This window comes from Uloborus diversus, chromosome 2, assembly GCF_026930045.1.
Source record: "Uloborus diversus isolate 005 chromosome 2, Udiv.v.3.1, whole genome shotgun sequence".
Taxonomy (NCBI): Eukaryota; Metazoa; Arthropoda; class Arachnida; order Araneae; family Uloboridae; genus Uloborus; species Uloborus diversus.
In genome coordinates, this window is record NC_072732.1 from 144,795,513 (window position 1) to 144,812,569 (window position 17,057).

The window sequence follows — 17,057 nt, forward strand, 5'->3', positions numbered from 1 at the left end:
CGACAGCATAAAAGGGCGGTCATCTGCTGTAAGCCACTATTATTTCGAATTAAAAAAGAAAAAAAAAAGCATTTTATTTTAGGATTCGTGCGTAAAAAAATATATTAAAATTTGTGTCTGATACTTCAGCGTTTTATCCATCATCTTGGTTATTTTAGTTCTTAATTTATTGCTGTAAGATCGTATGTAAAAAATATATTAAATTTGTGTCTGATACTTCAGCGGTTTATCAATCTATCTTGGTTATTTTAGTTCATAATTTATTGCTGTAAGATCGTAGATTCATTCGAGTTACAATCATTCAATCAACGCAAAAAAGTGCGCACTGAAACGAAAACTATCGGCAATGCCCGGCTTTTTCAGAATTTTTACTAAACATCTCAACTCCGTTCGTAGAGAAGACGTTTAACTGAGAGAGGGACCAAAATCGTTAACTGCAGTAGGGCAGCAGATGATGTTGAGATTGTAGATGGTGGAAGGTAATCAGATAAAGTGCACAGGCTAGCAGGCGTAAATGAGAACACATACCAATGAGATAAAATCGAATTTCTTCACTATCAATTTCTCACCTACTGATCCGCCCCGAACCAATAATTTCATGACGTCACCAATAGCCATGTCCTGTTTAGTTACATGGTAAAGACCGTGCATAGCAATGGCCATAGCTGTGATATTAAGTTGAGAGTATTTGTTTTATTAAATAATAAAGAAGGATTGCACAAACATTCAAGTCAATGTTGTAGATTTGGAATTATTAAGTGATAATGCCTCTGTTTGGAAAAAAAGATGCTCAGCGGAAGAAAGAAACATTTAGTGTTGAGGATAAGTACGAATTTAAAGATCTACTTGGCACGTAAGTTGATGTAAACATTTCAAGAATACTTATGATGAATCAACAGTTGTAATCTTTGTATCTGTTTTTAAAGCAAAATAATGGTTTAATCTTATGTTGTTCTTGCTATAAAGGCAATTTGTTTTTCTTGTGTTGCTTTTAGTAATTCATTATGCCAGTGAGAATAGTATTGTGTTTTATTGTACATTTAACTTTCACTTGAATATTTTTGGTTACAGGTAATTTCCTATGAGATGAAGTATCTTAGTTTATGTGTGAAATTGTGGTGAACAATTTAAATCTCTGCATCATTAAAAATTAAAATTTAAAAGCGTATATAAATGTCGATTTTGTGTGATCATAATTGATTATTTACTTTTCAACACACTATTAATCTATTAAATTTGGTAGCCTTTTACTACAAAAAGAGAGAAAATTGCAACTTCAAAATGTATGCATAGGTTTTCTATTTTATTCTAATTTCATATTATTTATAAATTTGATGTGTACTTAACCTTTAAATCTTTGTCATGAAAAAAAAATCACTTTAAATTTATGCGTTTTCTTTTGTTCTTAATGCATTTTTTATTATTTGAATAATTATAATTATATGAATGTGAATTCTCTTTTTAAATGCTTATTTTTTCACTATTAGATGACAATCATTTCATATAACATTATTACTTAAACAATCGCTACTAAAATGTATCAGCTTACTAAGAAGTATTTTTAAAAAATGAAGGTCTATTCTGATCCAGCCATTGCAAGTGAAAGTACTAAAAGCAAGTTCTTACAATATATGTTAAATTTATTCTTTTCTGCTGTTTTTACTTTTATTTTATGCTTAAATTACAAAATGAAATCAATTGTGTAAGTTTAAGAAATGAACTAAAAAAAAGATATTGATCTTATTTCATCTATGTACTCGGAGAATGCGGATGGCCTCTTGGTCCAGACCCCTGCCTTGAAGTTCGAAATTAAATTTCCTTATTGAGATTTTATCTTCTGTTTAAAAGCTGAATTTTGTCATCTAAACAACTTTGTGTATTGCATGATTGACCCTTCCCTTGAAGTTCAAAATTAAATTCCCTTATTCAGATTTTATCTTCTGTTTAAAAGCTGAATTTTGCCATCGAAACAACTTCGTGTATTGCATGATTGGCTGTGTAAATTAAAAGCAAATCCTATTTATGTTTTCTTACAAATATTAATGGGAATATAAGTTTTTTTTCCGTGAGAAACTTTTTGAGGGCTATCCCAGAATTTTAAATTTTTTTTAAATGAACAAATTCCGGAATTCATGTTAAAAACTGCCAAATAATCTGCTGCTATATTTTATTAACCAATATCCAAAGTGGTAATTATTGAAAGAGACAGTTTATGATGCAAATATAAAATAGTCTAATGCTTTTGTAGCTGTCCAGACTCTTTTTTTTTTTTTAATTTAAAATGAAGATTTTTTTTTTTTAAATTTAAATTCCAGAATATGCATTAAAAATGAAACCCCTCTCTCTCTCTAAATTTGGAATGAGAAAAGAAACAAGTTTTTTTCTACCACTACGATACACTGATCCTACGTACTTATATAATCAGGTCTCGAAATTAACATTGGTCCACTGGTCCGGAACCACAAAAACATCAATAGGACCAGCAGATCATAAGTTGTAATGGTCTATGGGACCAGTGAAAATTTATTCCACTGTTTTCCAAAAGCTATAAACAAAAGAAAAAAAAAAACTAAGTTAACGGTATAAGAAAATAACTGTAATTGCATATTTGCGTCCTGTAAGTTAAAAAGGATGTTCACCTTAGAATCAAGTAAGAGGGGGAACTGCTTGAATATTTAGACATTCTATAAAACTTAGTAATCCCAGCATAATGCATTTCCAAGTTTTTAGCTAACTTAATATTCAGTTTATATAAAACAAGTGTTCAACTAATTTTTTTTACAGTTGAGTCCCGACTTACACGAGGGATGCGTTCCGAGACCGAGTTAAAATTTCGCGTTGTAGAAAAATGTATGAAATCGATTTTTTTTAGAAACATATACAAATTCTTTTAGATGTTTGTAAACTCCCCTCAAACTGCTTTAAATCATTCCTTTACTATACATTATAGTGTCTTGCGTAAAGAACTGAACTTTTACTGTATTTAAAAAATAAAAAAGCTGTTTTATTCAACATAAAGTACTTTGAAATACACAAAATGAATGATCAATGGGAGGGAAATACATAAAATAAAGCAATATGGTATGCACATTATGTAGTAATAATAAAATGCTGCACTATAATAGGATACAGTGGATACAGTAATATATAATATTTATGAGTTAAAAAATGATGATGATGTACGTTCCGTGATCAGATCATTATTCCTATCTAATACATTTTAAAATACGGTTGCTTCGCCCGTTCTTTTAAACCGTTTCCATTTACGGCAACAGCATCTCTTCCTGATCTCTTTAATCCCTAACACAAGATCAGCTTCTATTTTCATAATATTTATTTTGCTTAGACTCTGCAAGTTTCAATATTGAAACTAAATTCTAAACTTTTATTGATATTTTTTGTTTTGACTTAATTGTACGTGTGGAAGATTCACTCATACTTATTATCACGCTACCGTCGGCGTTTTGCAGTTGTTTAAGCATATCAAGAATCTTAACCTTTTTTTTTTGTCAGAAAATTTCTTTTACTTCCCATCTTCATAAACGTTAGATGAAACAGTGCACTAAGGTGCCATTATATTTAATGAACTTTAATACTTAGAATGAAAAAGTAAATGTAAGATGCTGAGTGGTTATTTAGTGCACTAAAACTAGGATGTGAAAATTTGTTTGGTGTGTGAACTTTCGCTGTCCGTGATGCTAAAGGGATGTAATAACATTCACGAAATCAATATTGAGTAGTCAGTAATGAAGCTGATACTTCCTTCCAAAAAAATTTGTTTTGTGGACGAGGAATTCACATCAACTCTAAAATTCGTTTTTCGTGGAAAATTCATGTTATAGCCATTTTGCATAAGTTGAATCGCGTTGTAGCGGGAGTCGACTGTATATGTTTTTGTGATTGGAAGGGACCAAGGGAGAACTTGCTCAGGTTTTATTTGTTATTTTCTTTTCAGTTATGTAGTTTCATTTGCTCAAAACTTTTTGATCTTAACCTTACACTAAAGTATATACTAAATGATAATACTTACTGTACTGCAATTTACTTTGAATGTGTGTTGTTTACTAGCAACATAAAGATAGTATGAGGTTGAATACATATCTCTTAAAATCAACTTTAAGTTCACCCAACAGATCACTTAAAATTTTTTTTTTCTGACATCTCTTCTATTTAATTGAAACATTTTCCACCCTCATCTTTGGAAATGTGTAGTTTGTTTTCATCAAAAAAAAATGGCTTATTGTTTTCCCATTATTTTATGTTTACGTTACAAGCTAAATGGTCCTTTAGAAAAAATGTCTCTCCAGTTTTTTGGTAATACTGGATGTATTAGGTTTTACGCTTTGGTATTTCATAATGAATTTTTAGTTTTTCATTTATTTATACCAGTCATGTTCAACTTACAGCCCGCGGACCGCATGGGGCCCACAAAGCTCATACATGTGGCCGTTGCATTGAAAAATATTATCTGTAATTTTTATTCTCACTGTCATTTGCTCAACCTTTGTTGTCATGTCGTCTGACATTCGTAGGTATAGGCTCAAAAAAAAAAAAAAAGACATCATATATTCCAACTGAAATATTATTGTCTACATATCAAGAGACTCAAAGTTCCTAAATCAGTATCACTGACAATGTAACAATGTTTGTCCATCAAGAAAAAGAAAAAAGCCGTAATATTGTTTTCCACTTCACATCATAACAAAAGTAACTCTGGAGCAACCAAAAGTCACAACTATTTTTTGTTGTAACAAAATCTGATGTTGACGCGATTGATCAAATTTTTCTTCAGGGTGCAACAGTGCAGCGTTTACAGACTTTCAGGCAAGATCAAGTACACCTAGATGATGGGAAATCACACGGCAATGCATGGTCGGAAACGCTTTCCTGGCGCAGTAGTGACGGCACAAATCACCAAAAAGACAAGGCACAAACAAAAGAAAAGAACATGAAGGAGAGCCATTGATCGTCATCAAAGTAGGTGTCGAAATTATGACCCCGGGCTGTGATGCATGCCTAACATCTCCGGCGCATTGAAGATCAAACGTAAAGGCGACTGTGGCAACAAAAACCACGTGTGCTCATGCATCATCATCTGACTCTTCGGTTTACGTAACAACTTCCATCGGGTACACCAGACAAAAACTTCCCTGCATTTTTGCCGGATTATAAATTACAAACATGTATTTTCCTCTTATTTTTGTCCTGTCTTTCTTGTACTTGGTGTCGTCACTATCATGTCATGAAAGCGTTTCCGACCATACATTGCTATGTAATTTCCCATCATCTAGGTGTACTTTTTCTGCCCTGAAAGTTTGTAAACTCTGTACTGTTACACCCTATATAATTTCGAAACATTTGATCAAATGGTGATAAACAATGGATGTACCCTCTGAAATATAAAAATATATTCATCCAATTATGAGTATAATAAATTTCATTTAAAATCCTAATTATATCTGTCAATGTAATTGGAATAAACGTCAATAATACAGAAAGTTTCTTTGCATCTAACATCTGCAGTGTGACTTGTATGTAATCAGGGGTCTGGCCAGAGGATATTTGGGTCCGTTAACGGACCCTTCACAAAAATCCGATCAACCAAAACGGACCTTTCACAAAATCCCAATCAAACAAAACGGACCTTTCACAAAATCCCGATCAAACAAAATGGACTCTTCACAAAATTCTGATAAACAAGATCGGATCTGTCACAAATTGTTTATTGAAAGAGCAAATCTGAAAGCAAAGTAACGCATAGCATATTTCTGTGTATAAACCGATAATTTTTGGAACTTTTTTTAAAGTCAAATTAGAGGAATTAGCTAATACAAAATCGGCTGATTTTGAAAAAAAAAAAAATAGGCACTCTTGCGATGCTCCTGCAAGCGATAAATAATTGCTACTGCCAAATAAATATAATGGTTGTTTGTTTTATCACAGCTAATTAGCGGCGGTGTTGTAAACTTTTCTGAAAAGGCATTGGAAAGCACTTTTCTCTGCTCATGATTTAATAAACAATAATAATATATATCTGCGAAATGAACTTAGAACTGCAAAGGAATAGTAAGGATGAGGAAAAAATATGATCGCTTCAGATAGGTTACCAACTTCAAAATTATCATCACTTAGCGTCTGGTGTTAAACTTTTATAATGACTTGATTAGAAAATATTCTCATCATTTTACCAGCTTGTTAATATTTGCGTTTTTAGGGTGCTGTGCGATGTTTAATTGTTATTTTGGGAGAAAATTATTTGGGTTTTGTTTTTTCGATGCTAACAAGGATGATTAACTTTAAATAAACTCTTTTAATTACCGTTTTTTCTTTTCTTTAGATGTCTACATTTTGAAAAATGCAATCTTTTAATATCCGATATGAGAATCATATTTTGTTCTTTTTTCAAGCTAACTTCGCTTTATTAGCATTCAAATAAATGAAAAGTCTCTTTATTTCTGTTAGAACTCTCATTTCAAGTTTTTAAAGCAAAATTCCATTTTCTGTTATGAGTCAAAAATTAAAATGCTGAATAGATGGTTTATTTTATTTTATTTTTTGGGTCAACTGTGTCCACAGATATTAATGATATGTTTATCATAGGACTCTAAAATGCAATTTTAAAATAATTTTATCAAAAACATTTCTTTTACAAGCCGTTTTTATACTTTTGATGCCTTCACTTTGAGAATTGCGATCTCTTTGCATCCGCTATGGGAATCCGATTTTACGAAATTTTGATGATTATTACGCTTTGTTAAGAGGTAAACAATTGAAATATCTTTTTATTTTTGTTAAAATCACGGAATTTATAAGTTTTAAACGAAATTCTTTGCTTTTTAAGAATGTCTTGGGTCAAAAAGTTGAATGCTGAACCCTATTCTGAATTTTATTTTATTTATTCATATTTTTGTTACAATTATTTTAAGTACTGTACAGAAATATATCTAGTATACTTTAACATAATGAATGTAGAATGGTAGATAAATATTGATACTTGAAGCAGCGATGCCCCTCCCCCCCCCCCCCCCCCGCCAAATATTAGAAAAAAAATCCAGAATGATTTTATCGACGTAGAAGAGGAAAACACTCAACTTTAAGTTTAATTGATGCCGTTTGTGCCATCTCTAAATTCTAAAATTTTGTTTTGACAGATTTTTTTTTTTTTTTTTTTTTTTGCGAAATTTTTTGATTTTTCACAAAATTAATTCATTTTTCACAAAATTATTTGATTTTTCACAAAAAAAACGGACCCTGTGAAAAATCCTGGACAGACCCCTGGTAATATGCAGTATTTTCAAGTGTATTAATTTTTAATATTTTACAGCGGAGTCATTCCATGTCAAGTGACCTATGGGTCCCCACTTGATCATCTCCGATTTGGATGAAATTTTATAGAGGTGTAGAGATGCTTTTGAAACTAACCTATGCAAATTTTCAGTTTCCTAGATCCAAATCCTGAGGATCTAGGATCTCCGAAAAATGTGATCCAAAATGGCAGATCAACTTTTTGTGCCAAATTGCCAAGTTTAGAGTAAATTTACAGAAAATTTTATTACACTGGGAGCCTGAAATTTTAGGCTCTTAAAGTACGTTTGACCGTTGATAGATTCAAGTATTTTTGTGAATTTGAGCTTGTTAGATTTTGAGTAGCTTAGCATGCGCGTGAACTTGTGAAAAAGCGCAATGGGGAAAAATTTTCCTGGACTTTTGGTTGTCATAAAATCTGACCAAAAATTATTCAAAAGCATCTAAAAGATATTGATATCCAAAGTGGCTATGAAAAACATTCAGGTGAAAAATAGCATATTTTCAAAGCACTATAGCTCAAGTTTGTCACCTCGCATCTTCTTTTCATTAAAACCATCAGAAAGAACAGATTTTTTTCTTTCAAAATAAGTTTTTTCTTTGATGGTGTTCCTTCATTTAGGGACTAAAAAATCAGCTTAAAATTTGTACTGTCGTAACGAATTGCAATGTTTAAGAACAGGTTGCCAAAATTTTTATCATACTGGAAGCTTGAAGTTTTAGGGGCTTAAAGTACTTTTAGTTGTTAATACGTTCTAGTTTTTTTATAAATTTGAGTTCATTAACTTTTACGTAGCACGCATGCAAATTTGCAAGGAAAACACAGTGGAGAAACTTTTTCCTGGATTTTAGAATGTCTTAAATTTTGAACAAAAATGATTCAAAAGCTCGTACTTTGTAATGCCATTGTCAATATACATGTTTTTAATGGTTTTTAGTTGCAGAGCATAAATAGTGATTTTCTAAAAAATTTTGGCATCCAAAGTGGCTGTCAAAATCGTTCACATGAAAAATAGCCTATTTTTAATACTCTGTAGGTCTAGTCACCTTGCATCTTCTTTTCATTGGTACCATTAGAAAGGACATATTTTTTCCCATTAAAATAGTTTTTCTTTACGATGGTGTTCTTTCAGACGAGCATAAAAAAAATGAGCTTGAAATACTGTTTGTCGTTCGCAAGAAAATCTTGTTCTACAATAAAGAATGGTGAATGCCATGGACACCGATTAATAGGGATTTTGCAACTGTTATTAGTCAGAAATAGGTTTTTTAATTCTCTTTTAAAAAGTTCTTTTGCAAATTAAAAATATGATAGAAACAGAAAAATATCCTGTTCTGGAAGCAGACTCATACATCAGACAGAACAAGATAACTTTCTTTTTCTGTCATATTTTTTTTGCAAAGTATCTTTTTAAAGGATAAAGAAAAAACAATTTCTGACATATAACAGTTGAAAAAAAAAAAAAAAAAAAACTATAAGTTGGTTTCCACAACATTAGCCATTCATTATTTATTGTAGAACGAGGTTTTCTCGCAAACGACAAATAGTATTTATTTTGGATCATATTTTTCGGCGATCCTAGATCCTCAGGATTTGGATCTAGGAAGCTGAAAATTTGCACAGGTTAGTTTCAAAAGCATCTGTACACCAGTATAAAATTTCATCCAAATTGGAGATAGTCGAGTTGGGACGATATGAAAAATTAGGTCAGTTGTGTGTGATGTGGAATGACTTAGCGCGAAAAAGTTTTTGGGCATGGGAAGTGAGTCCAGTACTTTAGTTTTATATCAAGAAAATAAGTGTCAAAATTGAAAAAACGAACCTTTATCAAAAAAAAAAAAAAAAAAAAAAATCGTTTGTGAGGATTTGTTAGAATTTTTTTTTATGTGGGGGGGGGGGGAGGACTCGTTTGAGTGAACCAACTTGCTACAAATGTTCATGCTTTTAAACTATACACTTCTCTAACCCTTCAGAAGAAGAATAATGGTGAATACAATGCTGTTTTTCTTATCGAATATAAATAATTGCTATGTAACTGCTGAAAACAGAATAAAACTAGGGGGCGCAATATCAAGGGGGGGGGGGGTGATGGGGGAAAATTATGGTCATATTTTGATTCAAGGGCTCATTTTACATGAGAATCATCAAAAAATAGTGTCAGAAGCATTTTAAAGGGGTATTTTTTGATGCACAGTGTAATGGAGACCCGGTTATTGAATATAGGTATAGAAATTTTAAATGCTAAAAAACTCTTCCCAAAATTTTTTCTGAAAACACGGTTGCAACTTTCTTTAGTTCAGATTCATGTAAATAACAAAGATTAAAAATCAATTTTACCAATACCTAGTTAGAAAAGGCAAAAATTATGATAAAAGTCGCAAAAAGGTACCCGGTCATTCACCCTAAAGTTAAAGTAGTTTTTTCAAGCATAGTAAAAATGTGACTTGTTTGTTTATTTTTTCTGAAAAGATCTTTAAAATGATGTCTTTCCTCTAAGTTTGATGAAGTATTGAGAAAGTTATGGCATATAATCACAAAAAACACCTTTGAGGTATAATTTTTCCTTTTTTAGCCTAATATACGTACCTGCATATTTGTGTCTTGTCTGTGGCATCGTAGCTCCTAAATGGATGAACCAATTATTTATTTTTTTTTGTTCAGAGAGTGGCCAAATTATTATGCTCAAATACTTTCTGTATTTTTATCGTTCTTACGTAGTTTTTTATGATTTTAACACATTTTAAAGTTTATTTAAAACATGAATTAAACATATTAAATGTAAAGTACCTTCTGGTCAATAAGGTTAAAAAAAAAAAAAATTAATCTTTAGCAACTCCGCCTTTTGCTGCTATCATGACTTGGATGCCACATGGCATGCTTTCAATGCATGACATGGTCACTTGCAGTCTCGGAGTATTCTGCCATGCTTTGATTAGGATACAAAAGTGACAGCTCACAACAGACTCTGGGCCCATCTAATCAGGTGCTAGTCAATTTACCAGCCCCCAATAAAGATCAACAGCTCTGTATTTGTAATTTGAAACTTACCAAACATCTTTAAATGTTGTAAATCAACAAAAACAAAATAAATTCTTTAAGCAGTAACAGCGAGCTCTGTACCAACATGGAGTTACATCTGAGTGGTCTCATTCTATGCTAGATGTCACTCCAGATAGTTTTCTCACTCTATCACAGAGAGTTAGTTTTCCACTGAACTCATAAACCTTGTGAAAACGGAGCCAGCAACAACAATTTAATTTTTTAACTTATACTGGAACAAAACATATTCAGAAAAACAATTACGGTGCAAAACAAATAAAAACATTCATTATTATAAAATAATTTTTTTGAGAATTTCACCCCCCCCCCCCCCCCCCCCGAAGCTACATGGCCCCAAAAGCCCATGCTTCTCAGGCTTACAATTAAACCAAGCCTTGCCTGTACTCCCCAAAGTTTCTTTCTTAGCACGTGTTCTGTACAGCACACATTTCTCCAGATTCTCATCATATTCAGATTTCTCGACAAACCCTGATTCCATTTTTTTTTAACTTGCGATATGTCTTCTTCGCAAAAGCCTAGTTTCACGTTTTTCATTTTTAACTTGATTTTTTAAGCATATTTTAGCTTTTTTGTATCTCTGGTATTCTTACTGGAAATAAAGCTTCCATAGGTATATTTTTATCATTTTATTTAGCTTATATTATTTTTTACTTTTAACTTTTTTTTGAGAAATAGGCTACAAATACAAAATCAATATTCGTGTTGTTAAACGCAACAATGATTGTTTTCTTAGTAGGGTCACTTGGGGTAAAATGGGTATAAAAAACAGCATTTTTACTTTCAGTGACCCATAGCAGAAAAATCATAAAATATAACTGTGTTTTTGTTCAATATTCTATACATTGTGTATCTGAGGTCTAATTTGGACATAGTTTGTGTTAATTTTTTACTTTAAATTTAGTGTAAAGGGGTATACCTATTTTACCCCTGTGTATACCCATTTTACCCCGTGCTTCGGGGTAAAATGGGTATATGCTGTTTAAAGTTGAACTACACTGTAACTAATGGAGAAATTTTTTTTTAAATTGAGTATAACTGCATTGGAGGATAAAAACTTTAATCCAAAACAACCACAAAAAATGTTTACAGAACCAAATTTATGAACAAAAGGCGCTTGGCAAAGACTTGCGGTTTGGCTGAGGTAGTATTTTTACAACATTATGATGCCTGCACAACATCAATGTCATCTTTCTTGAGGAGCACATTGGATAATTTGATTTTGTAGCAAACTTCTCAGTATATTCACCTTCAGCTGAGATTTCAGTGATTAAACCCATGAATTCAACAAATTTAACAAGGGCCCTGTCGCCAATTGCTGGGATTAACAACCAGGAGAACCACTAGTTTTCACTTCTACTTCATTAGTTATTTTATCAGTTATTGTTAATATATTTTTTTTAAATTTATTTATTTTATGTGTATTTATTTATTTTTCCTGCTTTTTTGTTTCTCTTGCCTGTTCGTGTAAAATCTTGCAGCCACCTGCTCTGTAATTAAAACTTCTCCCACCTTTGTTTGAAGTCTTACTTTTTTTTGTAAATTTTTCATTTCCTTGCCAGTGCTAAAAAATGGCTGTGAACCAAGAGGTATAGCAGGAGGATTTAGTTATTTAATACAACTTTGCTATGAGACACAAGGATTCTGTTGTGATTGTGTGTGAGGTTGTACTTAGACTATGTTCTGGACATAGGGGGTTGGTGGTTTTAAAAGGAAATTAAAAAAACAGCATATATTAGCTATCAATACTTACTATGTTTTATAATGTGTAGCAATGAACCATATACATAATAAACTTTAAATTACTAACCTACAGTAATCATGATCTATATCGATAATAATCGAAAAATATAATACCTTAAAGTGCTAATTGGCATATGTTATAGTAATTAAAATAAAAATAAATGCAGATTGATTATTTATAAAACTTTTTAAAAACATACTTTTAGTTTAAAAGATGAATAATATCTAACATTTGTCTTGCAAATATAATTTAAGTTTTTTAATCTTCATGCATTCAAGGTCTTTAACTCCAAAATTTTGGCTATACCCATTTTACCCCGTACAACTAAAAGTACTATAAAATTTTTGTAAATATTAAAAAAAACTTACGAAACTCTTCCTGTAAATTTTTCTAGAAAGAAGTTTATCACTCACTATAAATGCATTGTTTTGTGTTTTGAAAAATAAAACTGTTGCTAAGCCTGGTAAATGAGTTGCTAGAATTTTTTTCCTCAAAGTCAAAATGTTGCCTGATATGTAAACATTTTCATCATATTTTTTTATTTTCAAAAAATGTTGTCCAGTAGAATAAAATCAAGAAAAATGCAACTATACCCATTTTACCCCGGGTCCCCCTATAGAAATTTAGGAAAGAGATTTGGAATCTTGTAAGGTATAATTTGTCTGGGCCTCCCTATCGGGGAAGCTTGCCCCCTTGTTGAAATTTTTCTAGAACTTCCCCTGGTCAAAAACCTGCCAACCCTGCTTTGAATCATATCTCATCTTAATAGTAGACTTTAAGACATATATTTCTTCTGTTCGTGTGTTTGTAAATCATAAGGCTTTTAAACGGCTGGACCGATTTTGATCAAATTTTTTGTGTTTAACTAAGTTGATTCGAGAATGGTTTAGATTTGCAATGGATATAATCGGAAACGTTTTTGTTAATTAATTAATTTATTTAAACATTGGCTGGTTAAATCTCCCCAATGATTAATATTTATTTTAACCTATTGTTCAGCGAGAACTGAAATAAATATTTAACCCGTTGCCAAAGGACAATAAGAAATCCAGCTCTGCTTTTTGTAATTAAATTTCCTACTGTGATATGTTAGTTGAGAATATATAAAACGTAGAGAGAGGGAGAGTGAAGCCTTCATTTCTTAAAAGCAACGATTTTAGGTCCCATGATATATTTTACTGGAAGAAATCAGGTTTCTTTCACTAGGTTCACGCAAAACATGTCTTTTTGCGTCATAGTTGAACCATGTGACGGGATCGTTGCCTCAGATTTTCCTAGCCAAATGATCAGAAAGTACCGTATCTAGCAACATTTGTTTCTCGGCTCAAATCCATCTGAGTTTAGGCGCCACTGGCAAAAAGCCTTAAATATTATCAAACTAATTAGTACATTATTGAAGGGAAAGATGGTGGAATTGAAAGAAGAAACAAATTTTATTTCCATCCAGATACGTTACAGCAGGGTAGTTCTGTACACAAAAGATCAGAGCAGTGGAAGATTTTTATCTTTGGTGGAAAGAACAAATTAGACAAAATATGAAGATCATTCAAGTACTCAAGGGAGGATAGTAAGTGAGACAAATGTTCAGTGAGAGAGCAGGATGTGAAAGTTTTCATTCAAAAGATCAGACTACTAATCGGTCTAAATTCGCAGCCGGATTGCAGTATAGTGATGGCTTGGCAGGGTTGGCCGGATTGGACCCAACTGGGTTGGACCCAATGGGTTTTTTTGAAAAAACCCATTTAAAAAAAACCCATTATTTAGCCCACTTTTGGGTTTTTTTAAATTTTCTGAGAAGTTTTTAAAAAATTAATTAATTTAAATACTTTCACAATTTAAGCTTCTTTTTTATTTGTTCTTCACCACAGAGAATGGACATAAAAAATGAATTTTTAACTTGAATAGTATTTCTTAACTGTTAACAGTATTAAAAAAATACTGCAAAGAATTTAAATAAATATATTTTACTTTTTTCTTTAACGTCAATAAATAACTCAAATTATCTTGACTAAGTCCTGTCACGTCTGATTTTCTCATATTTGTATATTGTACAGAGGAAACTACTCTATCTAAAAGGCTTTCATTTGAATTATTTTCTGCAAACCAACACGTCACAAATCTTGAATAAACACAAGGTATATTTTTTAGAAATTAGCAGGTTTTACAAATGGTCGGACAGAAAACAGAATAGGAGTTACATTATTTTCATTATCTTACAAAAAAGTTTAATATTTCTTACTCTGTACACAGAAATAGAAAAACAAGCAACATAAAATTCAAAGAAATGTCTTGATTGAGCTGGAATTCAGTAAAAAGGGATTTAAACTACTTGAGGTTAGTAGTTTTGCATAACAAAATGAAATACAATAAAGTAAAATGAAAAAAAAAAAAAATGTAAATTAAAAACGAACAATAGATTTTATCACTCATGGAAACTAAAAAATCTTAAACTTCACCATTCTTAGGTTTCGTTGTCTTTCATACTTTTCTTCAGAAAACGCTGAATTTTCCAGCTTTTTTTTTTATCCCAAGACAATTTTTGTGCTTTGTCCATATACTTACGCTACAATATGCTACAAGTACCCGCATTTTACCTAAAAAAAGACAAAAAACCCACATTTCTTTTAAAAAAACCCAGCTTTAGTTGGGTTTTTTTTGGGTTTTATTTAAAAAAACCCAAAAAAAAAAACGTGGATCCATGGGCTTTTTAAAAAAAACCCGGGTTTTTGCCAACCCTGTGGCTTGGTGACTTTGGCCATAAACAATAGAGTTGCTGAATTATTGATTTACATTTTAAAACTTTTTGCTTATTCAGAGAACTGTTTTTACATTTATCATTTTTTTAAACAATGACTTTTCGATTGTTTTATTCTTTTCATATGGATGATGTTGCAGCGGAATTTCCCGTTTTTTCTAGATGGGTAATTAGTTTTTGCACGTAATATCTGAGGATGATTTTTACCCTTTGAGAATGGCTGAAGGAACAAACCATGAAATCTATGAAACTCAAAAGAAAAAGTACATAATGAAAGAACTGCTTATTGAGCATTAGATTAATCAAGTTGTAATAAATATGTACGTGTTCCGACACCAAGCATCTTAAAAACATTTTCTTTTTACATATTTTTTTCAACAAAACAGTTCAAACACTTGATAGTTTATTGAATTTCTTAACTTTACAATTTAAAAAGTTTGAACAGAACAACGTCTGTTGGGTACTCTAGTTGAGGTCTAATATTTTTATTCGAGCAAAATAATCAAAGTTCAAATCTGAACCTCAGAGCTAGAAGGATGTAAGTATTATGATAATAATTTATCAGTTAAGAGATTGAAAAACTTTTTTTTTGAGCACATGCAAAGGATAGGACACAGGCTCTTTTAACCCTGGTAAAAAAATTGAAAAGGATTTTTTTCAAAGAACTAGTTCACACGGCTGGATGTGGAATAGGCTTCTACATACAATGCACCAATAAATAGAAAATCGCAGTTTTTGGACTTGCATACATCTGGCTCTGAGATACAGAAATAAGAAATGAAAAAATGCTCCATAGTTATCCAAAAATGAGGTCCAAGGAATGTTGAATCTTTGAGAAGAGATACAATAGAGGGTGTGAAGACTCATTCATGAAATCCAGACCCCAAGTCACGTGATATATTTTAAAGCAAAGCATTGGAAGAAATCAGCAGATATATTTTGCTTGTTTCATGCAAAACGTGCCAACCATTCGTCATGGTTGAGTCACAAAACTTGGGGCCCTTGGGTCAGCTTTTGCTAAGCCAATGATTAGTCTTGCACCCTCCATTTTCATTTGTGTTCTAAGTGTTGAATTTGATTTTTTTTCCATTCAGATGAGGATTTTTCGGGCTGTCGTCCTCGTTGTAATGGATATTTTAGGAAATGTTGTTATTTTAATTGATAATTTAAATTACTCTGCCTGTATTGTGTGTGTGTGTGTGTAATGTTGGTCATCTTCATATTTGACTAAATTAGCTGAAACTTCCATCCCCAAGGTAAAGGGAATTCATATTTTTTCTTTAAAAAAAATCTTGGAAATCTTTTTAAAAAATTACTTTTATGATTTTGAAATCAAATTTAGTGTAGATTAGAATAAAACATGGTAAAGTAGAAGTTTTTATTAACAGCCATTCATAAATGGCTTTGTTTAAATTATTTGATTTTTTGCTCAAACTTTGAGAGGTGTTCAATTTTAGCGAGTTTATGAATAAATCAATAAAAATGCAGATAACCTTTATCAATAACCACAACTGTCATCTTGTTGAGATTAAGATAACTGGAGTAGAACAAACATTTTAGTAGAACAATAAACAAACCTCAAAGGGAAGAGTTTTTAGTTTTGTGGTTTTAAAATATGCTACTGAAGCAGTGAAAGGAACTCAAGTGTGTAACATTGTGATTAACAGTAGTTTGAGTCTTATTTTCAAAGATAATGAGCATGAAAAAAAAAAAAAAGACTTCATCTGTATTCCTTTTCTATCTTCATTAAATACTGTGTCTTATCTTGGCTACTTGCCAACTCTGAATTCAGATATGAGAAAACAGAAGGGAGAGAATTTTGTTTTTCTTCTCTGTACTCCAAGTTGAGGGTGATAGTCAAAACAATGTTTTGATAAGGCCTGAACTAATCACAAATTAAACCTGGAATATCATGATTGATGAGTGGGCCTCATATTGTGCACCTGTTATACATAAAATGATAAAAATACACTAAAACATGGACAGCAAGCTATATACATAACCAACAAATCCAATTTATAAATGAGTGTTCTTGAGTCCCATTGTCATATCAAAACTTTTGTCTTGTCAAACTTTTTTTCCTGGCTCATATTGATTGACCCAAAAAAGTTTTGATATATTTTTTGAAAGTAGTTTTGATGTGCTTTTAATTTTGTCTTTAAAAAATCATTTTCTTTTGTATTCTTTACAGATCT

The 17,057-nt window shown here is 31.5% G+C and overlaps 1 protein-coding gene across 1 annotated transcript in view; it reads left to right on the forward strand.

Moving 5' to 3' along the window:
- The first annotated feature begins 436 nt into the window (after positions 1–436).
- The window catches only part of LOC129216064 (calcium/calmodulin-dependent protein kinase type 1-like), a 55,257-nt gene continuing 38,636 nt past the window's right edge, over positions 437–17,057 (forward strand). Inside the window, exon 1 of the mRNA XM_054850208.1 lies at positions 437–853. Within this exon, the coding sequence (XP_054706183.1) occupies positions 765–853 (89 nt within the window). The 5' untranslated portion in view covers positions 437–764. The remainder of the gene's footprint in view (positions 854–17,057) is intronic.